At 42.4% G+C, this 22,750-nt stretch overlaps 2 protein-coding genes across 3 annotated transcripts; both read right to left on the bottom strand.

Annotated features, from left to right (window-relative positions):
* Positions 1–257: 257 nt before the first annotated feature.
* On the bottom strand, positions 258–9,878 carry slc19a1 (solute carrier family 19 member 1). 2 transcript variants are annotated; one of them, XM_012852243.3, is made up of 6 exons: positions 9,774–9,878; positions 7,930–8,534; positions 5,197–5,947; positions 3,400–3,592; positions 1,331–1,472; positions 258–1,204 (listed from the first exon to the last, which is right to left on the bottom strand). In XM_012852243.3, the coding sequence occupies exons 2-6, from the start codon at positions 8,209–8,211 to the stop codon at positions 1,007–1,009; spliced, it is 1,566 nt and encodes a 521-aa protein (XP_012707697.2). In that variant the 5' UTR covers positions 8,212–8,534; positions 9,774–9,878; the 3' UTR covers positions 258–1,006. The 2 variants fall into 2 exon arrangements, with proteins under 2 accessions (XP_012707697.2, XP_021166106.2); XM_021310431.2 differs by having other exon boundaries at positions 7,930–8,653; positions 9,774–9,860.
* A 4,864-nt stretch (positions 9,879–14,742) lies between these two features.
* LOC105917425 (C-X-C chemokine receptor type 2) lies at positions 14,743–17,714 on the bottom strand. The gene is made up of 2 exons (XM_012852228.3): positions 17,676–17,714; positions 14,743–16,218 (listed from the first exon to the last, which is right to left on the bottom strand). Exons 1-2 carry the CDS (start codon positions 17,707–17,709, stop codon positions 15,158–15,160), a joined length of 1,095 nt encoding a protein of 364 aa, XP_012707682.2. The 5' UTR covers positions 17,710–17,714; the 3' UTR covers positions 14,743–15,157.
* Positions 17,715–22,750: the final 5,036 nt, after the last annotated feature.

Below are 22,750 nucleotides of genomic sequence, written 5' to 3'. Positions count from 1 at the left end.
GTAATAGAATGAAATGCTTGGATAAATCACCTTGTTACAGACTTTGACCTGAATTCCTTAAATTTACCTTTTTTCATTAAAATTTACTGAGATGCACCTTTTAACCTCCCGATTACATCTGAGTAAATAACCCAGTAAAGCTTAGAATCCACGTTGCTTTTGACGATTTAAACATCTAAGGCCTTTTACGTGAAGAGAAGACGTTATTATAGGAAAGATAAAGACAAGTTGTAAAAGTTTAAAAAAGGCAAAATCCATCACTTTATCCACTACTTGTATTTTATTTGTGAATGGAAAATAAAAACACTTGATTTCCTGTCATCCAGCATTTTTCAGAAATTATATTAATCAGAATACAGACATTGTGAACAGGAGTCAAATCCTACAGAAAAATGGAGTCAAAGACGAAATGAAGCGACTGCTGCGTGAAAATAAAACGCTTCCTTGTTTCAGTTCCTGTGAATTTCAAAGTAAAAGCAGCCGTTTTTGTTTTCCTGGACCTTCAGCTGAGGTGTTAAAACCCAACACTGTGGGCAAAAATCTTGGCAATAGTAGAAATGTACAAATTATTGCTCCTACAAAAATAATCTACAGCTTATTTCAATGTATCAAATACAAATTAATACAAGATTTAAAAAGAAAGAAAAAATAATTACACTGCACAAAACCCTGCAGTTCGTGGTCACGTTTTTTTAGGATTGAGGTTTTTATCACAAAATCTGATTCTGTCCGTTAACAGCAGCGATCCGAGGCTAATCACACCTCATCTAAAAGATAATAACTGTAACAACGGGAGTGCTGCGTTAAAAGTGTAATGTGTTTCTAACCCTGATTGGCTCTGTGAGTTCTCGCTTTTTCTGCTAACGGTGCAAAACACAAACGGGTGACGTAGTGCAACAGGCTTCCCACAGCAGGAGATTAGGCACTTCCATGATTAAGGCGAGCTTCTCCGTCGTCTTCACAAGACCCAATACCGCTCGCAGTTTGGCAGCTTTCTTCTCAACTTTTAAGTCTTGGCACTTTTGCCGTTGGACAGAGGCTCTGCTTCGGAGGCGTCGGGCACCGGGCTGAGCTCGGTGGGCGGCCCGCCGGCGGAGGCGCGGCCCTCGGAGTTCTGGTCCCTGAAGTGACGGACGAGGACAACGCCGGCGCAGACGAAGTACACCACAGTGAGCAGGGTGAAGTAGACGAAGTAGACGAAGAACTGCAAGAGAGATCGGAACACTGTTAGAGCCCGGGAATGGGAAACGGGGTTACTTTGAGTAAACGAAGCGTTTAAAAGCTTCAACCTGCCGCCCTGTAAGGCGACCAGAGGGTAAAAAAACGTCACCTGAGCCTTCACGTCCAGCCCCAGGCCTTTCTTGTCTGAAAAGATCAGGCTGATGATGCTCTTCAGGATCGTCCCCAGGAAGGTGTTGATGCCGAACACCAGGGCGCACAGCTCCTTGGTGAGCGACGAGGCGATCTGGAACCTGCGGCGAGAGAAAAGAAATGTAGACTGAACACCAGGGGGCGCTGGAAGCAGGGAAAAAATGCTTTTAGGAAACAAACTTTTAGTCCAAAAGCAACTTCCTCAACTAGTATTCATCGGCTGCAGCGTCTGAACAGATTAAATCCCAAATGGGGTTGCCGTATCGCCTCGTCTTAACATAAATTCGGTTTTCCCACCCTTACATTCGAGATATCTCAAATTGTTTTATCACTAGACGTTTTAGCGATTTAAGACACTCTAATTGAATTTTGACTAGTCGAAATGACGTCAGATTTATCATTAAGTTGTATGGAGACGTCAATTCAAGATATCTCGAATGAATTACTGACTATCTCAAATACCCATTTCCGATATCTACAATTAAATTACGACTAGTCGAAATTACAATTCAAGATATCTTAAATGTAATTTTGACTAGTCATAATTCTAATTAAAGATATCTCAAATGCCACCATAATTCAAGATGTCTTAAATGTATTTTTGGATAGGCGAAATGTAGTTTTGACTAGTAAAAACTAAATTTAAGATATCTTAAATTGTAATTTTGACTAGTCAAAATTCCTTTTAAGATATCTTTAATTGAATTAGAGATATATTGAATTATTCAGCTTTTCCATTTAAGATATCTTAAATTGACATTCTGACTAGTCAAAATGACGTTACTGATATCTTGAATTACGAAACGGCTTGCCATATGTCAACAAACATGAACCGGAGGCGTGCGCTTTTGTTTTCAGAGAAGCTAAAGGAGGGTGCTGTAATCCCTTGTGCCGTCTAGCATGTCAAAATCAAGAGCTAGCTGGCTTTACCATAATTTCCGAAGAGGCAGATAGCTTTACCACAGTATAAAAACTGCATCTGGTTATTAACTGAACTGGCCCGGGCTGAGGAATATTCCTTAATTTCGAGCTTGGACATGAGTCGATAGTAGCGCTTTCAGCTAGCCGTTTTTCAGTGCATTGTGTGTGTCGGCAGAAAGTAAATCTGAAATTCTTTGCAAATTTCTTAAGCATTCTTCAAGTATACTATTTTCACGCTCTCCGCATAAGATATCTTAAATTACTATTCTGGATAGTCAAAATGCATTTTAAGATATCTGGAATGTAGGGCTGAACGATTTTGGAAAAGAATCAAATTGCGATTTTTTTTCTTAATATTGTGATTTAATGCAAATTTTTTTATCCCCAGTTTAATCTATCATGTCTTTTTAAACATATACAAACAACAAATCAATTTGTTTCCTCACTGTGCAGATTAGTTGCTAAATGACCCACAGCATCTAAACTCAGAGCAGTAATGATTGTGTTCTGCCTACGATATATTTCAACCAAAATTGCAATTTTGACTTTTCTCCGCATTAACCACAAGCAACAAAAATGTCCTCTAAATAAAGATGTTTGTAAACAAGGACTATTTAAAACAAGAACTTTTAATGTTTCTATTAATCAGAATATTATTCAAGAGAACAGCTTTTAGTTGATTTGGACATCAATCCTTGTTGAACACAAAGTGCAGCCAACAAGCAAGTCTATGTAATAAACTGATTGACCAGAACTTAATGCTATGTATGATTATATAAACTCTAAAACAAGTAATACAATTAGATTATCTCACTGCTGCAACTGTCTTCCCTTCCATGTGGAGGCAAACCCACTTTAAACATTTTACCAACACCTAATGGACGTCTATAATTCCCTAATTGTTACATAGCCAAAAATTGCAGACTCGGCGATTTGGAAATTGCTTTTTTTTAAAATCGCGATTATATTGAAAATGCGATTAATTGTTCAGCTCTACTGGAATGTAATTACGGAGAGTCAGACGAAACCGAATTTATGTTAAAACGGCTTGCCATATAAAACACCCGGCTCCACCTTAACGCCGTGTCTCCTTCCTTCGGTACTCACGTGGCGATAGGCACCAGGAACTGGTAGAAGCCTCTGAAGAGGATGTAGGAAGCATAACAGACCCAGATGCTGTCCGTGGTGCCCATGAGCAGCAGCAGGCCCGCCTGCAGCGCCGTGATGAGACCGATGACCAGCTCAGACCACACGTTCCAGCGGATTTTAACAAAGCCCGCCACAAAGGAGGTGGCAGCGCCTGCGGAGGGGAGAAGGACAGGCGTCAGCGGGGGACGCCTCTGCGCCTACGAGCTTAAGGACGCGGCGTTCTGTCGGCGCGCCGAGTCAGCAGAACGGCTCCTTATCGGTGACCTGACATTTTGCTGTTTACTGCCTCCACGTGTTGTGTAACGAGGTCACGTGATGTCATCTGGTTGAAAACGGGAGAGAGAGCAGCTGGTCGTCTGATTGGTCGAACCGACCGACGAGGAGCAGCTGATCTCTTCCTGCCCGTGCAAGAGAGAAAATTTAAGGATTTTGATCACTTTAATAATGATTTAGGAGAACTTTTCCAGATCTGCGCCCCTTTAGTGGGATCGCAGAGATTACAAAGGCTCCGAACCCTCAGGTTGGACCAAAGTATCAGTCAGGAGAAGGCTGGAAAAAAGTCAGGGATCACTAAACCTACGTTTGACAGCAAGGTCCAAAATATGAGTTAGGCGCTGTCGAAGCCTTTACTTCTAAAGAAAATACACCAAACGGTCTAAAAAAACCCTAAGATCCGCAGTGGAACATGGTGTTGGCAGCATCATGCTCCAGGCTTACCTCTCTTCAGGGGAAACTGAAGGTTTTTTTTATGAAACAAATCAACTAGAGATCTCAGTTCTGGACCGGCCCGGCTGGAGTCCAGAACTGAAAGCAGATCTGTGGAGTTAAAAGGAGCTTCATCGGTTTAAAGCGTCAGCAGACGAGTCAAACCAGGCGATCGTTTTTACACGCGTCTAGATTTTCCAGAGCCACTTGTATTATTTCACCTCGTTAACCTCGTTAAGGCTGAGCAGACAACAGATCCGGTGTAATCTTTGGTAAATGCCCACGTATCGCTTCTTATCACCCACATTAACTTCCTGGTGAATAAAATAAAACAGCAGCAACCAGAAATGCTGTAAGGACTCGTTACATCTCGCTCTGAGCGGCGCCTAGACTCCGTCAGACGTGTGCCATCGCCGCTGACGGCAGGTTTAAAGGTATACTATGCAACCGGGGTTGATTTGTCCAGCGAGGCTCCCCCCAGAGGGCCAAAGTAAAAGTGCACTGTCGTAAAGATGCTCAGCTGTTCTGGTTTCTCCATCAAGCCAGGCGCGGTTGTTTTGAGCTTAGCAGACAGGCGAACGCAACGAAAAGTCGAAAAAACGGCAGTACAAACAATGACTAACACAGTGAAGGTATGAACATCAAGCTTCCAGCAGCGCTATCTTGGCGAGGCAGCCGCCGCGGCGGTGGTAGCGTCTCGCCAACATTAAAAAAAAAAATAATAATAATAATAATAAAAAAACTTGATATGCTTGTATGTTTATTTGACGTCAACACGCGGTTCTTTGTTGTTGCTTTCGCGCGTGCATATAGTGAATGGCAGGGCAAAAACACATGGAGTTCTCGCCGTAAAGCGAGACTTCTGTGTGTGCGGGCCGTGAGCTCTTGCAATTGCAAGTGCGGTATTTCCCCCACAGACCACCAGGGCGGCCGAGAAAACCTTTGTTCGACCTGAAATGACTCATTTAATCATCCAAAACGGTATGGAACACATTAATTAACTGAAAAATGTTGCATAGTATGTCTTTAAACTCGGGGGAAGATGCTCACTCAGCAAGGTGGAGGCCGCCTCCACGCCGCCGTTGTAGGAGGTGGCGGGGAAGACGTGGTTCCACAGGATGTGGACGTAGAACAGCACCAGGTAGTATCCCGTGGAGTTGAAGATCCACCACAGGGACCAGAGCCTCAGGTTGGGCATCTTCACCACGTTGCCCACCTCCAGCAGCATCTGCACCAGAACAGAATCCTTCCAGCGGGACGGCGGCGGCGGCGAGGGGACGCCCCCTTTGGGGTTGATGCGGTCCAGCTCGGAGCGGGCCGCCGGCTCCTTCTTCTCCTGCTTCCTGGTCTGGTTGAAGAAGAGGGAGCGCCTGGGCCAGGGCAGGCAGAAGGACAGCAGCAGGCCGAAGGTGACGAAGCCCAGGCAGACGGCGTCCAGCGTGTGGTAGGTGACGCCGCCCAGCGACACGCACAGCTGGCCCAGCACGGAGCTGGTGAAGACGCCCAGCAGCACCGAGGAGCGGGAGTAGCCCGCCACGCGCTGGTAGAAGGCCGGGCTGACCAGCGAGAAGATGTAGGAGGAGTAGGCCACGCGGCACGCCATGGTGACGCCGTAGAAGAACTCCATCAGCTGCATGTGCAGCAGCGTGGTGCCCTGCAGCATCAGCACCCAGATGACCACGTGGCTGACGCCCTGCACGATCAGCACGGGCTTGTAGCGCAGCAGGTCCGTCAGCAGGAAGGCCGGCACCAGCACCGCCATGTAGGAGTAGGTCAGCACCGGCGTGATCTCGTTGGTCACCTGCGAACGACAGCGGAGGGCGGGGTCAGGACGCGTGGAGGACAGGGAGGTGAGGGTTTTACCCGCTGGCCCGGTCCAAGAGCGGGTCCAGCGGCTGATCTGTTACGACCGGGGTCCAGAAATGCTGAAAAGTCGGTCAGGACGATTCGTAGGAACTGTTACCCAGAACTTTAACAAACAGCTGAAGTGTTTTTAAAGCTCTGAAACAATTTAAAGTTAAAAAAAAAAAAAAAAAAAACAGAGTCCCAAATAAAAATGTAAAAGTGAAAATAATCGGCATGTTAAGCTACAGGCGGAAGCTGGAACGATAACGACGAATACTTCTCCTTTTTGTTTTTCTTTTACAAATTAAAAGCTGAGAGGACCCCCCCCTACTCTACAAACCCCTAAATAAAATAAATCTGAGGCCAGGTTTGCCTCCCTGGACTGATCTCATTAGTAAATACAGCCCAAACGGACGCATTTAATTTCTATAATTCAGTTAGAAAATGTCCAAAGTAGTTTATTCTGTAATGTTTTATTTAACATCTGAAATGGTTTACTGCTAATTTCTTTTGATAAAGATCAGATTTCCTTTTTTATCGTATTGGGCTGGGAAACATATGGAGATTTTTTTTTTAAAGAACTATAGGATAAGATTGTATTATTTATATCGAGATGCTCCGTGTTGCTTTATAATTTCACTTCAATGTATTCCAGTAGGTTATTTTTAATCTGTTTCTCATATTTATCTACAGCTGTTTGTTTAAAAAAATGTGTCTGTGAGTCGTTTGTAATAAAACTTTGATTCATGGATGCCTTTTTCTAATTATTATTATGAAAATAAACGTATCGTATATCAGCATTCAGCCTAAAAATATCGAGATATTATTTTTGGCCCATATCGCCCAGCTCTGATGTTGGGTATGTAAAATATATCAAAAGGAACTTCACTTACTTTTTTTTTTTTTTTTAATCATACTTGTATTTAAAAGTCAGGAAAAGCTCATAAAAACCGACTCGTCTAATTTAAAGCCCTAAAACTGCTCCTTATCTCACTCTCAGTCAAAACACTGATAGGATTTATTTTACACACCCCCCCCCCAAAAAAAAAAAAAAAAATAATAACAGCACAACCATATGCTGTAAATCAAATGTTATGTTAGTGTTAACAATATACTTTGCAGGTTCATGGGGTTCCTACATGTTTGGACTCATGTTTGCCTCCTTTTCCAGGTTTCCTGGTTCATTTCTTGGACTTTTTTTAATTTGATTTCTATTAAATAAGGTAAAAACAAATATGTCTGCAGTGATCACACTGCAAAAACGGAAGTAGAAATAAGAAAAATGTTCTTAAAATTTGTGTATTTGTCCTTAATTTGAGCAGGTAAATAAGATGATTTGCCAATGGAATAAGAATCTTGCACTTAAAATAGGAACAATTCATCTCCATCATCTTATTTCAAGTGCAGGATGTCTAATTATCTTATTTCAGGGGTGAAAACACTCATTCCATTGGCAGATAATCTTATTTACCAGCTCAAATCAAGGATAAATACACTAACGTTAAGAACATTTTACTTATTTTTAGATTCGTTTTTGCAGTGCAGGGCTTAATTCTAATCTGCAATAATACTGTAAGTAAGGGAAAGGACCGTCAGATGTAGACGGGCCCTCGTGATTTCCCACGCGGCGATCCAGAACGCACGGGGCGAGCTGACGCAGACGACGGGGAAGCTGCTCCTGATGAGTTCAGGGTCTAAACTTTAGACCTAACCTGCACCTTGGAAGTTGTTGTTCTACGCCGGACGACATCCGCAGCGATCAAAAATCAGCAAACGCTGATCGGGTTGGGAGGAATGTGAACTCTGACCCCGGTGAGAGGGCTCAGTACACTCGTTAAACAGTTGCAGAGGTGAAGTCCATCAGAGCGTGAGGCCTCGGCTGGAAGGAGCTCGGTTTAGGGCTGAAGCGAAGCTGGAGGAGAGAAAAGGCCGACTAACCTGCTGTCTGGTGAAGTTCTTCTCCGAGCTGAGCAGGTTGGGCGTGATGAACGCCTCCCCGGGCCGTATGGACGACATGAACCCGTAGAAGCACAGGAAGATGACGGAGCACTTGAGCCCCGCGCCGTCCCCGCCGGCGTCCTCGCAGGGGGACGGGGCCGCCTCGGCGTCTCCGTTGGCCCCGCCGCCTTCCGACGCCGGCGTTTTCAGCTCCAGGTGTCGGTCCCCGTCCGGCCGGTGGTCGCCCGCCGCCGCCGCCGCGGCCGCGTCGTCCGCCACCATGGTGGCAGCTGGGTGTGTGTCGCCCCCTGTGGAGGGGGGAGGGGGGGGATGAACACAAGGCGAGCCTCTCTGCCGCCGCCTCAGACCAGCATGGGAGGAGAAGCCGCTCTGACTGGACTGACGGACGGCTGGAACGAGCCCTGCGGCGTCTAGTCAGAAAGGGCTGAGCCGCACGGAACGGAGCATTTTTACGGGATGATGAAATGGGAGGCAAGCCGGCGGCATGTCAGAGAAGCTGCTGACCTTTGCTCCTTTGCAGCGGGCGACATTGTGTGGCGGCTCAGGCCCGGGGAGAGGAGGGGTGGGGGGGTGTTATTGTTGACCTGAAACGACAACAGCACAGCGCGTCCCGTCAGTCCAGCTACTCTGACGCTGGGCAGAGGAGAACACGAGGCAGGAACCCTGGAACGTTCCACATCACCGCCACGAACGTGGTGCACGACTGTGAAGTGGACAGAGAGTTATGCGTGGTTTAAAACATCTTTTTTTTTTTTTATTTTTTTTTACAAGTATTCAGCCCCCTTCCTTTTCTCCGAATTGCCTTCAGAAGTTGCCCAATGATTGCTGGTGACTGAATAGAGTCCAGCTGTGTGTAATCTAATCTCAGCAAATACAGCTGCTCGGCGACGGCCTCAGAGAACACCGGGGGGGGGGGGGGGGGGGGAGCAAAGAGCATCACAAGTCCAAGGAACACGCCACATGGGTCAGGGGAGGAAAAACCTGGACTAGCAGCAGCGACAATCAGTCTAAACAGCCAGATTGGTTTAGATCCAATCAAATTCATGCATTAACTCTGTTTCTATGACTACAATCTTCACGGCTAAAGCCTTGTAAATGTGATGCAATCGCAGCAAAAAGCTGGTTCTACTGATTTGCCATCATTTAAAAAAAAAATGTATTCAACTGCACAATTTTACGCTCCACTTTTTTGTTTGTTCTACCTCATTCAATCCAAATAAGTTACATTATAAACAGTTGATGAAACGTAAGGGGTGTGATTACTTTTGCGTGGGAAAACGGAGTTCGTGTGTTAGATTTGCGGCCCCTAGGGTTATGTCACTGTACAGAGTGTGAGATTAAACTCATTTGCTGTGAAAAGACATTTTAAAGTGTTTGCCTGGAGAACTTTCCACGCACGTGATCCTCTTTATAACTTCCTGGTTCTTATTGTTACGTGTTAAATGAAAACAGGGGCGCAATGCTCGATAAAACAAGCTGTAAGTGGGTCACTGAACGCGTCGTTGGAGCAGCGCTGCAAAACATGTTACACAAGCGCTGTGCTCGGCTAGTTGCTAACATGCTAATGCTAATGCTGTCAAAGCGAGACACGATGTGTTCCGTTGGTCATATGCTACGTTTACGACACATTAACTAAACTGCAGCTAACCAAAGCTAACGGTAACGTGCAAAAAGCAAAGCATGTATCTGGGCAAATGATTAAAGATCGGCGTTTAAAGCAAATACGTTCAACACTAAAAGACAAAACACGATTAGCTGCCCGCTAGTTCCAGTTTTTGTTTATTTAACGGGAAAAATTAAAAAATGTACATTTCACACTGTACCTTGTGCGGTCCAGTAAGCTTCAGCGCGAGGTGCTCAGTTTGCCGCGAGGGCTTCCGGGAAATGCAGTTCTAAACTCGAGAGAGTTCGTTAACGGTCGAAAAAAAAAGTGCATGGCTGCTGAGATTTGCAAGCGTTTTTGACTCGGGAGCGCGCATCGCTCCATACAACCGCACATTGATGACAAAAACGGATTAAAATATGACGGACGGTGCTACTTGTTCTTATATATTCCTGGTTTTAACAGGTTTCTTTCCTTTTTCTTATACCTTTTGGGGGAAAAAAACTGTGATTATTTGGCAGATTAATTCACGAAGTTATGGGTTTTACGTTTTAACATGATTGAGTCCAAAGTTTGAAATGTCTCTTCTCTGCGGTTTGCAAATACCAGTGGCGTGCACAGACATTTTGGGGGGCAGGTGCCCAAATGGGCGGGGAAAAAAGGGGGAACCTTGCGTGGAACATGGAACCTTACTCCACAAATCCACCTCCTCCACTCCTGTACGTGTCCGTTCCGTTCCAGGCCAACTCTGTGAGTCCGTGAAAAGCAATGCCCACTACATCCGCTACGAAGTTCCTTTATGCCTGAGGAGAGCATCGTCATTACAAGCAGAATGTGAAACTATTTGGAGAGGATTACCACGTTTCAAATTACATGTTGAAATGAAAAATCTGGTTCCTCATTTTGTACAAAAAGAGTGGTTTTCATCCAATATTAAAATAAAACAGGAAACAGAGAATATGGAACCGTTCTCATTAATCAACATAACAACATAGTTGCTCCATCGGTCGAACTCGGACGTGAAAAGACCAAAGCAGTCTTGTAGGATGTGTAATCTGGGGGTTAGTGAGGAGATTAACGTATTACAGGCACAGTTTGAACACCACGTTGGCATTTAAATTAAATGCCATATGCTGTCTGGTGCAGATGTTTAAAAATGATCTCTACAAGTTGGTTTCTTTAACAATCAAACTGGCAACAACAGAACAAAATAGCATAGTCAGATTTAATGACCAGGGTAAGATTTTCCACTACGCCTTCTGTACGCGTTTCTAAATCTCACCCTTATACAAAATAGTAGCTTCCTTTGTCTTTAATCTTTTATATAAAAAAAACTAAACAAAAAAAACCAGAATGTCCAAATAAAACAGATGAGAACAATTTGATGTATTTAAAACAAAATCGCAGAAGCCTAAACAAGTAAGCATTTTAAGTGCATTATGCCAAATTCTTAGGAATAATAAAGACAACACAATTGTTATAGACTAGTTAAAAGGCAGAAAAATTACTTTCCGAGTCGAATTTGAAACTTACATAACCCTTGTTTTTATTTCTAAAAAAACAAAACAAAAAAACAACATTATTGCTACCGCAGATCATTCATTCCTGCTGCTACCAGATTATACAATGCTGGACTATAACTGTAACCATAACTGTAATAATTAATGTGCAATAACTAATGTGCAATAATCTATTTAATACACTGTACTATAACCCGTGCAATAATCCTGAAAGAAGTGACTTCTGCTGCTATCACCAAGTCATGTGTGTATATATGTGCATATAATGTGTGTATGTGTGTGTGTGTGTGTGTATATATATATATATATATATATATATATATATATATATATATATATATATATATATATATATATATATAACATGCAAAATATTTCAGCACATGACTTTCTCAGTACTTGATAGTTTTAGAACATAACATAAAAGTAAATGGCATTTGACATTTTATTGACATTTTAAAAGTTTTAAGCCCCCCCCCCCCCGAACATGAGAAAACCATGGATTCTCCTATTTTAATCCCCAAGTATTGATATGTAGAAAGTATGAAATCAACCACAAATTTATTCTCCTGTAAAACAGCAGGGGATGCATATGTTGGCAAGGCAGCTTCAGAGGTTAAAGAGATTTACATTTTTCATCTTACTTTGTTCTTACACATCCATTTTACTTTTTTGTCTTAAAAAGAGTCTAACCAGCTAAGATCACAATTAATACAGTTATTTTGTACATTAAGAGTTGGCACAACACTATTTTAGTAATCATCATTGGAAGCGTATTACAAGAAAAATGTCCCGGAGAAAAATGGACCAAGAGCAGAGACATTTAAAACTTTAAAAGTTTATCATGTTGAGAAAACCCGGGATGTCGTGAATTAAATAACCACAGTTTTTCCAGCAATTATAGGGAAAATAAACTAATATTAGGAATAGCTATACAAGAACAAGAGGCAACGCCAGTCATATTTTCATCCGTTTTCCTCGAGGGACGCAAGTCTCGGCAGGTATGCACTTTTCAGCACGACACCTGTTTAACACCAGTTCTAACCTGCCTGTGGGGGAGTTGCTTTCTGTGCAGCCGACACAGTAATTTAATGCTGTTCAAAATATTTTCTTTTTCTTTTAATTAGTTAAAAGAAAAAAATCTTGCAAGTTTTTTTTCTTTTTTTGTGTTATTTATTGCTGGGTTTAAAAGAAGCTCATTTGGAGCCTCTTGTGGTAGGCTACTGCTACTGCAAGCACATCAAAAATGCTCAATAATAATAATAATAATAATAATAATAATAGGGTAGTCATGCACTCCATGAACACTGAATAAAGATATATACAGAGAGTATTTAATTGTGTGTCATTTAGGATTTCTATACTATTCAAGTCTGGGGACTACTTTGGAAACAGATTGATTTTAAATATTGTGAATCATTTCAGTTTTTATTTGACCAAGTGTGTTGGACCATTTTCCTGCTGAAAAGTCCGATGGTGACCCATTTTCAATTCTGGATTTTGTTTTGTTTTGTGCAACACAATCCTTCTGATCATTTCATACTTCTCTGTAAATTGCAGCTTCCGCTTAAAGAGGCAAATGGGTAAATGGAAGGGAAATCCAGCTTGGACAAATTAACATTATTCAAGGTTTATTAGAGTCAATGTAATTAATATATGAGGCTAACAAGATGAAATTCAGTCTGAATCTATTTCCAGTTATGCAGCCAGTCGATTACTGCACCTTCTTGATATTTTACAGTCCTGCCCCAAGCTGATTGGTTTGTATTTCAACTGAATTATACACAATATATGTCACAGTGTATATGTCATGATCCTTGGTTACTAAATTTTGGTTTTCATTTGTGTTGGTCTTCTCTTATTTTGTGCTAAATCCTCTTGCCATATAAAGATGTTACCATACTAGTCATTGTCTGGTGTTTAGTTTCTTAGCTTAGTTCTGTGTTCTGTTCCCTGTGTGTTGTAGTTTACTCCTTTGGGTTTGTATTTATTCTTCTGCCTTTAGTTTTTCCTTGTGTCTTAGTTCAGTTCCTCTGTGTTAATAAGTCTCCCTGCTAAACTTCCACTTCAACTGCTTCATATTGTCTCCTGATTAGCACAGCAACATCCCATGTCATTCTCCTCCCCTCCCTCAGCATATAAAGTCTCTTGTTCCTCCTGTTAAACGTCCAGTAAACTCTACATTTTCTGCCTGTGACTCTGCCTGCGCTTTGTGTCCTGTTCTTTTCAGGCTCCATGTCTTGTAAACTTCCTTTAAAATCAATAAATCGTTCCATTTTTTATTTTTTTTTTTTTGGTCCGGCTCCTTAGCCCCTCAAACCACGACAGAAGGCGGGCAAAGTGTTCAAGGTCCACCTTATGTGTGAGTCGGACGAGTTGTGAAAACTTTTATTGGTCATGATCAAGCTGAATGAGTCTGAACAGAAACAAAAAGCAGAAATATATTTATTTGCACATTTTTAACAAAAAAAATAAAGAAAAAGCAACAAAATATGTTTTTAAACCTTAGGCTGTACATTGGTGTAATAAGTGGTATAATTGCTCTTTTAAGGGCTTTATTCGCTTGAATATGTTCCAACCGTGTGAAGATGAAATATACTGAGACAAAAGCGGCATATTATGCAGAGGATCAGTAGATGGCAGCAGTGTATTGCGACATCCAAGAGGAGTACAAGAAGATTAAACCCTGAACACAGCAAGCTGTCTATTGTGTCCAAAGAATGCCATTAATTAGTCATAAACTTTATCCAATTTATCTTATGTTATGACAGATTTGGACCATTTTGACAATCTCAAACCAACCATGCATGTCCTGTTTCCTCCTTTATGTGCTAAATCACCCTACCTGTTGACGAGTTTAAGTGCTCCAAGCATTCAGAGTAATGTTCCCTGGCCCTCTGAGGTCTGAGAAGTTGACCTGCTGAACTTGGACCCTGACGTCCTCTCCAGTCTGAGCTTCTTCTGTAGGAGGAGCATCATCTTCCTCCGGAACTTCTCTCCCACAAAGGCGTACAGGAAAGGGTTGATGGAGCTGTGCAGAAGAGCCACGGTGCCTCTTGCCATACTAATTTTATTTATTCTTTGTGTTCAAGATGTTGCCATACTAGTCATTGTCTGGTGTTTAGTTTCTTAGCTTAGTTCTGTGTTCTGTTCCCTGTGTTGTAGTTTACTCCTTTGGGTTTGTATTTATTCTTCTGCCTTTAGTTTTTCCTTCTGTCTTAGTTCAGTTCCTCTGTGTTAAAAAGTCTCCCTGCTAAACTTCCACCTCAACTGCTTCATATTGTCTCCTGATTAGCACAGCAACATCCCATGTCATTCTCCTCCCCTCCCTCAGCATATAAAGTCTCTTTTGGTCATTGCTCCTCATGTTAAACGTCCAGTAAACTCTACATTTTCTGCCTGTGACTCTGCCTGCGCTTTGTGTCCTATTCTTTTCAGGCTCCGTGTCTTGTAAACTTCCTTTAAAATCAATAAATCGTTCCAGTTTTTTTTTTTTTTTTTTTTGCTCCTTAGCCCCTTATACCATGACAGAAGGTGGGGCAAAGTGTTCAAGGTCCACCTTATGTGTGAGTCGGACGAGTTGTGAATACCTTTATATGTCATGATCAAGCTGAATGAGTCTGAACAGAAACAAAAAGCAGAAACATGTTTATTTATTTGCACATTTTCAACAAAAAAATTAAAGAAAAAGCGACAAAGTGTCTGTTTTTAAACCTTAGGCTGTACATTGGTGTAATAAGTGGTATAATTACTCTTTTAAGGGCTTTATTCGCTTGAATATGTTCCAACCGTGTGAAGATGAAATATACTGAGACAAAATCGGCATATTATGCAGAGGATCAGTAGATGGCAGCAGTGTATTACGACATCCAAGAGGAGTACAAGAAGTTTAAACCCCGAACACAGCAAGCTGTCTATTGTGTCCAAAGAAAGCCATTAATTAGTCATAAACTTTATCCAATTTATCTTATGTTATGACAGATTTGGACCATTTTGACAATCTCAAACCAACCATGCATGTCCTGTTTCCTCCTTTATGTGCTAAATCACCCTACCTGTTGACGAGTTTAAGTGCTCCAAGCGTTCAGAGTAATGTTCCCTGGCCCTCTGAGGTCTGAGAAGTTGACCTGCTGAACTTGGACCCTGACGTCCTCTCCAGTCTGAGCTTCTTCTGCAGGAGGAGCATCATCTTCCTCCGGAACTTCTCCCCCACAAAGGCGTACAGGAAAGGGTTGATGGAGCTGTGCAGAAGAGCCACGGTGTTGGTTACGTCCAGGGCCAGGGTCACCGACCTCCTCGCGGCGCAGTCAAACGGCACGAGGTCGGCCCGGAGCAGGGTGTCCGCCATCATGGTGACGTGGTACGGCGTCCAGCACAGGAGGAACGCGATCACCACCGCCGTGATGACCCGCATGGCCCGGTGCTTCTGGAAGCCCCGGGTGTTCAGCAGCCTCAGGACGGTGACGCCGTAGCAGGCTAGCATGACCGCCAGCGGGATCAGGAAGCCAAAGATGTGGCGGAACCCGCGGGTGGCGAGCCTCCAGCTGGTGACGCTGCCCACGTGGAAGCTCTCCGTGCAGATCAGCCTCTCGGAGCCGCCGGCGAACTTGACCGTCTCGTTGAAAAGGGCCGGGAGAGCGAGGGCCCAACCGAGAGCCCAGACCGCCGCGCAGAGGACCCTGCTGCACTTCCTCTGCTTGCTCCCGTGGGTCTCGTTGGCGCGCACGATCACGAGGTACCGATCGACGCTTATGCAAGCCAGAAAGATGATGCTCGTGTAGAAGTTGGCTTCGATAACCAGGTTGAGGAACTTGCACATGAAGTCGCCGAAGAGCCATCCGCGGACATGGGCCACGGCAAAGAAGGGGAGCGTCAGGGCCATGAGCCCGTCCGCCACCGTCAGGTGAAACAGGTAGACGTCCGATGAAGTCAGAACCTGCCTGCTGGAGCTGATCACCCATCCCACCAGCAGATTTCCTGGGATGGCCAGTAGAAAAATGGCCATGAGGATTAGAGACGAGATCAACGCCGCCGTGGGTTCCAGAGGTTGTGGGTTACATGGCGCTGTGTCCGGAATCAGGTCAAGAGGCACGCTTTCATTTTGGTCAAAGAAGTCCTCGCCGAAGACGTAGGTGATGGACATGGCTGTGGGCGAGGAAGAGAGTTAAATCAGTGGACTTTCGTTTAAACGGATTGGAACAGAGAAGTTGATGAAATGCTTTAAAACGGAAAAAGAAAAGCCCTTAAAGTTGACTTAAGATGGCCCAAAACCAACATGGACGTTGATGAATAACTCCAAATCTTCCAATAAAATGTCAATTTATAAAACTCTAAAGCGCTATGATTGCTCTAAATGCTTACTCACAGAAACCAAAAGGATGTAAACAGAAGAAAGAGGCTGGAATAATCTTCCTGCTTGAAACACAAGCTTAACGCAACACGTAAACAGGTAGCAGTACATTTAGTGCTCTTGTAGAGGTTTATGTGAATATCGTTTTACTGACGTTTACATTGCTTTTATTTTCTAACGGCAGCTCTGGCAGGTCTCCGTGTTCCCATCAATGATTTAAGTAGGGAGATAATTGGTGGTGCAATGCCTCCAAACTCTGTTTTCTGTTCAATATAATGATCAGCTTCTGTGCTAATAACCACTCAATGCGATAAAAAACGGTGTAGGGATCCATAAACAGGCGTTTACTTAAACGACCCTGACCTTTCTGATGCTGGACTTGACATTACAAGTGTGCTTTGGCCTTGGCCTCTCCAGAGTTATCTACTGCAGGTATGAACTCTGCATAACCTTTCTTTTCGATTTGTTTTATATGCAAAATGTCCAAAAGCTTATAATACAGTTCCCAGATGTTGTCATTTTATTTAATAACATCCTAATGTTATTAAGAAGGACAACAGAATGTGTGTTTTATATTAATGTAACACACATACACGATGCATAATTTGTTTGATCGAGCGGACTGCCTCAAGCGGAAACCAGATATTTACACACCCCATCTTACGAGACACAATTTGTTTCCCCTTGTTCTGACATGAAATCAGATCAAGTTAGCATGAAAGGTTTGATCTGATATATTGACAGACAGAGAGAATCAGGGAAATGGCTTTACTTTTGGTACAGTACATGAAAAAAAAATGCGTTTTCGTCTTTAAAGGGATGTTAACGGGTTTATATGTGGCTCTGCGAAGGGAACTGATGCAAACTTTTATAATTGTGTCATTCGGTGACACTCACAACATTTGAAGAATGGGAACAAATCTGCCCTGGATGTTGATTTAGATACAGTTTTAAAAAACAGTTTCAATGAAGCAAAATGAATGCAGACAAATTAAAAACATGCGTGAATGGAAAAAAACGTGAGATACGACGATTTGTTTTTTACTACGCAGGAGAATTTGAATTTATCCTGTTTATTTTTGTCTTTATTAAACAGGAAAAACCTGCAAACGTAATAATGATGTACACATCCCCCTTTTTCTCCATAAATCCTTCGTCTTGTTTCATTAGAGCATTTAGTGGTTTTTGTTTATTGTACAAATTTAGCCAGTTTGGTGAACCTTTAAGAAGATAAACTGCATAAGGGACTCACCTTTTTCCGCTGCCGTGATAGAAACCCCCAGCATCAAAATGACAGTGTGGTAATTTCTCTGAGGAAAACACAATATGTGCCGTTTTTTTTTTTTTTTTTTTTTCCCACCCAGGGTTGACCCAATGTCCTGTTTCCTTTTCTTGTGTGTGTGTTGCACAAACATGTTCCTCTGCGACAACCTGTTTTTTTTGTTGATTTAACAATGAATAAAATCACATAATTTAATAGTACCTCAAATCCTGCAGGTGGGTTTTAATAAAACATGCGTGACGTTAGTAAAAATTTATAAAATAACAATCCCTCTGCAGCTTCAGCTTTCCAGAACACATATATGAGGGTAATGGGTGAAAACAGACACGTGTTTTGGAGTAAAATCAACCCCATATCATGATGCTGCCACCGCCATGTTTCACCACATCCGACTTTTTGGAGTTTGCTTCCATCAAACCACGACAATGGGGACTATTTCAGCCAGGCCTCGCGGTTTTCTCGCACCAGGCAGGAATTCCCGCAGCTCCCTCAGAGCCTGCCTGACGCGCCGCCGTCCTCCGGCATGCGTGTTTATTTTGGCCCAGCGTCCGTCGTCGCCCCGGCGTCTCCGCTTACTGATGATTCACGCAAGAATACAGGATACGCGTGTTGATGATCGGAGGTTTATTTGGTTTTTGGAGGCTGAAACCCACGAGGGCAGGATCTGGTTGGGTAACCGGCCCTGTTGCGGAAAGCTGTTTCACAAATCGGCCTTTTTCCGTCATGTGAGGGGACGACACTTTCTGGAAACCTGTTGGTCAAACGTTCTCCTCCTTGTTCGAGCAAGGAGGAGGACATTTGTTTGTTTTTTATGCGCAACTTTCTGCTTTCAGAGTTCACTGGTATTTCAGTCGTTTCAGTGAGAGGGAGGGCAGACCGCTTCATGTTGAGACAAACACCAAAGGGAAGATGGTAACATTGACGGAGGCCTCCCTCCCCCACCTACCACTACTATACTACTCCTCTAGCAAATAAACAAAGGCGTCTCATTTTCGCCCAGTCTTTGGCCCGTCTCCCTTATTTATCCAGCTCGATAGCAACACGCAGGCTTCTGCACTTATAAATGGCCTCTTTGTCACGCTGCCAGCCTGCTTCAGGAAGCGTGACAGTCCCCCAACGAGAAAGGCCAGTTTTTTTTTTTTTTTTGTTAGTTTCTGCTCGCTTCAGTCAACTCTGTTTCTGGGCCAACGCTGCCTCTGATTGGCTGGACGGATGTTGGGAACAGATATATAAAAAGCTGACATACTCAAGGGTGTTATTTGGTTTATTAATGTCTTGTTGTTGGGGAGTTTTTTTTTAGGGTTAACTGTTAAAGAAATAGAAGATTCTTCAGGATAATTCGTCCAGAAACGCATATTTGTTTGGCTTCATCATCATCATCGTCGTCGTCATGGTGATGCACAGATGGCAGCATTTTAACATGTGGCTATATCCACAACAATAGTGATGTTGTGTGTTTCAGCATCCCATTCAGCTGGAAAAACCTGAACCGTTAAGTTTGTTTGTTGTGCCGACAGCTCTCACGCACCATCTGATTAATTCACCCTTGACTTTGTAATTTGACAAAACCGCAAGCGCAACCGCGGACCTTTCGTCCGTCCGGAAGAACCTGAACACCCGTTCGGGTTCGCTTGCGAAGAAAGCGCTTGCCCGGAACCCGGCGGACGCACTTCTTGGCAGCCTGAGGATGGCATGAAGTCTTGTGGCCTCAAAGGTCACGCTCACCGCCTAAGCCTCAGATTCTTTAGTTAAAGTACAACTGAAAGTGGAAGACATTCCAGCAAGGATCCAAAAAAAAAAAAAGAAGAAAAAATGCTTTCATCCTGCACCTCTGAAATGTGCAGCTTCACCTTCTACGTATAATTAAGGGCGTAAGAGTTTCGTTGTTTTCCCCCCTCTGAGCAGATGTTCGCTGTTATGCAAACAGCATTAACAATAAAAAAATGCAAGATGAATACATGTTTTGCAAAGATGCTGGAGGCTGAATCAAAAGGCGACTTGGAAATGCCTCGTACACGTTATTCAAGTTTAGCCACATCCTCAAAGTCTTTAATAAATGTGTTTGCTTGGCCATTTTCTGGAATAAACCGTTTTAATTGGCATTAGATAAAAACTTTTCTAAATGAATCTCACAAGAGTCGGATCCTTTTAGCTGGTAAACGGCATGCTTTTTAATAATTAGTCCTTTCAGACACCAACAAATGAAACAAAACAGGAAAAAGTTGCACTTTTGCATTCACAGCCATGCTGCAAATGAAGCAAAGGAGTTCACTGACCACAGTTCTGGTTGGATAGTTTCATTATTGTCTTCCTGTTCCGCCGTGGGTTTCCCACGGTCACTCAGAGGCCTCCCACTATTCAGAGTTGAGCTTTTCCTCCTTTTCTCCAGTTTGTTGCCAACGTAAATCCAACCGCCTTACGTACTCCGTGCATCCGAAAGGTTTTAAGGTCTCCCTTTGCAAAAATACGATATCTCTGGGTACTCCGGTGATCTGGTTGCTCCGAAAAGACAAAGTCTTCAGGATAGCTGGAGTTTTTGTTGTCTCCGTATTTGTGTGTGAGTTCTCTCTGGGTATTCCGATAATCCAAGCAGATGCTGAGTAAGCTCTTTAGTTTCCCCAGCGCATGCATAAGGTTGCACTCAGGTCTCTCCAGTCCTCCAAGAGTCTGGGGATTTTAGGCCCCTTGTGTGCATGTAGTTTTCCCCTGGTTACTCCGAGAGCTCTCAGTCGTCCTAATAACCACATTTCTCCCGGCGAATGCTGGTTTTTTTCCCCCGTTAGCCATCTGGTACATCCAAAATAACTCTCAGTACTACAAGCTCTCCGAGCAGCTGGAGATCGTTGGGCTCCTCTTGTGCGCGGTCCATTCTGGGGGTTTTCTGCGGGTTTCTCCTGCAGCTCGGGTTACTCTGAGTCACTGCTTTGGTTTTCCTCTGTGGATCAGAATCATGTCGCATTAAATGCAAGTTTAGATAATAAAGCGTTTAAAAGTGAATAGTCAGATTGTAGCAGCATGTTATTACTGTGTTACTATTGTGTATTACTGTTATTGTTATGCTTGATTAATGTTCTTTTAGCTACCGAGGTCAATTTTAATTGTTGGCTTTCATACATTCCTATCGTTCCTCTTTTGATTTAGCAGCTGACTCCCTAATTACCGCCCTAGCAATTTATTACACCTGCACAACGTGTGGCTTTATTTCCTCCAGCGACGACAGGGGTTTCTGCCGAGTGAGTCACGCTTTGTTTGTTTTTTTCCTCGTTCGTTTTAAATGGTCTGTTGGCACACCTGCAGGTACAGTTTCGGCTCCAAGTCAGGAAGCTTTAATTTCTGGTATTTTGTTTGCTCTGCTAAAAGCTTCTTTTTCTTTCTTTCTTTTTTTTTTACAAGCCGAAACAGATACCGAGCAGCGCGTTATCTAACCTCGACTAGTAGCAGTCGACAGATCTAAAGAAAAATGTTGCAGGAGATTGTAGTCAGGGGAAAAGCCACCCATGAGTGTCTGGATGCCTGATGCTGCGTTTGTGTGTGTTTGATTTGGCACGACGGCTAAAGCACATTTCCCATGGTGCATCTTTACTGGAGCCCACCAAACAAGCGTCAGACCATGAAAAATAGGATGTTTCCAGTGAATGGCCTCTTCAGGCCCTGAGATAAACAACATTGTAATAAAGAGATCAACATTACTCTAAGAGAAACTAAAAGCGGTTTACGGAGAACACACACAAAGACCGAAGGAGAAAACAAAAGCAGCTCGGATCAAATAGCTGTCCTCATCCGTCAGGAGCCGGATCTTCATGAAACGAGTTTCAGCTCCGCTTTGTTTCCTTCAGTTAAACACGGTTGCTTTTTACATTTTCAATGATTTTGTAATATCTCAAAATGCAAGTTCAGATCCAAATGTGTTTCTAAATAAACAAGTTGTTACTGTGAATATTAAAAGTGTTGTGCTCTCCAGCTTTATCTGTTTAGTTCCTGCTGTTTTAGCGATGGAAACAGAGGTTGGGGCAATTACAAAACCTACTAAGATGAGTAAACTTGTTTAAGGCCATAAAAACACATGATTAACTGATTAAAACCATTTTTTTTTAAATACTGGAAGAAATAAAGTTTTATAAATGAGCTTGAAATAAAAAACAAACTAATGTAAAGCTGATTTTTATTTTATTTGTTTGTTTATTTAATTTTTATTTCCTATTCAACATGGTAAGAAATAAAACTGTTTAAATATTTTAAGATAAACTTTAATTCACTGTTATTGTATCTTCTTTAATAACTAAATGAGCCTCAGATTATTTTATGCTTTATTGGTAGGTGTTTTTTTCAAACAACATTAATATCCTCCCATAATTAAATGCTTGCTTCTTTCCTAATAAATGAATTATTTAGTTAATAAACTGTTTTAAAAATGCCTTTAGGAAAGATACAAAGTTATGAAGTCAGATTTATTTTTCCAAATAAGGCTTCTTTTACAAACAGAAAAGCATTATAACATCAACAAGGAAGTGACATTTATTTAGAAAGTTAGAAAAAAACACATAGAATTGTTTAGTTTATAATTATTTGTTATTATCATCCTGCTTTCTCAGCTAGACTTTTACCTCTAAGTCTTAGATTTTAAGGTGGACTGGCCCAGAACGTGTTGCTTCAACAACACAACAGGGTGTTGGTATTTCTAGGATTTTACCGTCACCGTCGATGGCTCCAAATACACAGATCCATTGTAAACAATCATTTACTATTTTAAGACTCAAACACCATTAAAACATATGGTGTTAATTTGAAAAATAATCCTAATTTGTCTTTTTTATGTTCTTTGTTATGTCAAAAGAGTAGAACATTATAAACAATGTAAATTGATCTGCTTATCTAATATCTAAGAATCTAATTTAAGGCCTTTTAGCCTACTTTGGGTGATTTTCATAAGAAAAAGGAACAAAATGTATCCTCATTTGTCACTTACCCGATGTCTTACCTGAAACCTCAAGAGAAAACGATATACTGTTCGGTGTTGTTTTCCTCTGACCAGCTTAACTGATAAT

Source organism: Fundulus heteroclitus, chromosome 24 (genome assembly GCF_011125445.2).
Source record: "Fundulus heteroclitus isolate FHET01 chromosome 24, MU-UCD_Fhet_4.1, whole genome shotgun sequence".
In the NCBI taxonomy this organism is placed as follows: domain Eukaryota; kingdom Metazoa; phylum Chordata; class Actinopteri; order Cyprinodontiformes; family Fundulidae; genus Fundulus; species Fundulus heteroclitus.
The sequence above is the reverse complement of the archived record's forward strand: the minus strand, read 5'-3'. Positions and strand labels throughout refer to the sequence as shown.

Coding starts and splice junctions, on each gene's coding strand:
- LOC105917425 (XM_012852228.3), bottom strand. CDS start 17,709: ATGCTGGGGGTTTCTATCACGGCAGCGGAAAAAG. Junction 16,219..17,675: donor TATCACGGCAGCGGAAAAAG/GTGAGTCCCTTA, acceptor CCTCGCCCACAG/CCATGTCCATCACCTACGTC.
- slc19a1 (XM_012852243.3), bottom strand. CDS start 8,211: ATGGTGGCGGACGACGCGGCCGCGGCGGCGGCGGCGGGCGACCACCGG. Junction 5,948..7,929: donor AGAACTTCACCAGACAGCAG/GTTAGTCGGCCT, acceptor TGTCGTTCGCAG/GTGACCAACGAGATCACGCC. Junction 1,205..1,330: donor GGCTGGACGTGAAGGCTCAG/GTGACGTTTTTT, acceptor TCTCTCTTGCAG/TTCTTCGTCTACTTCGTCTA.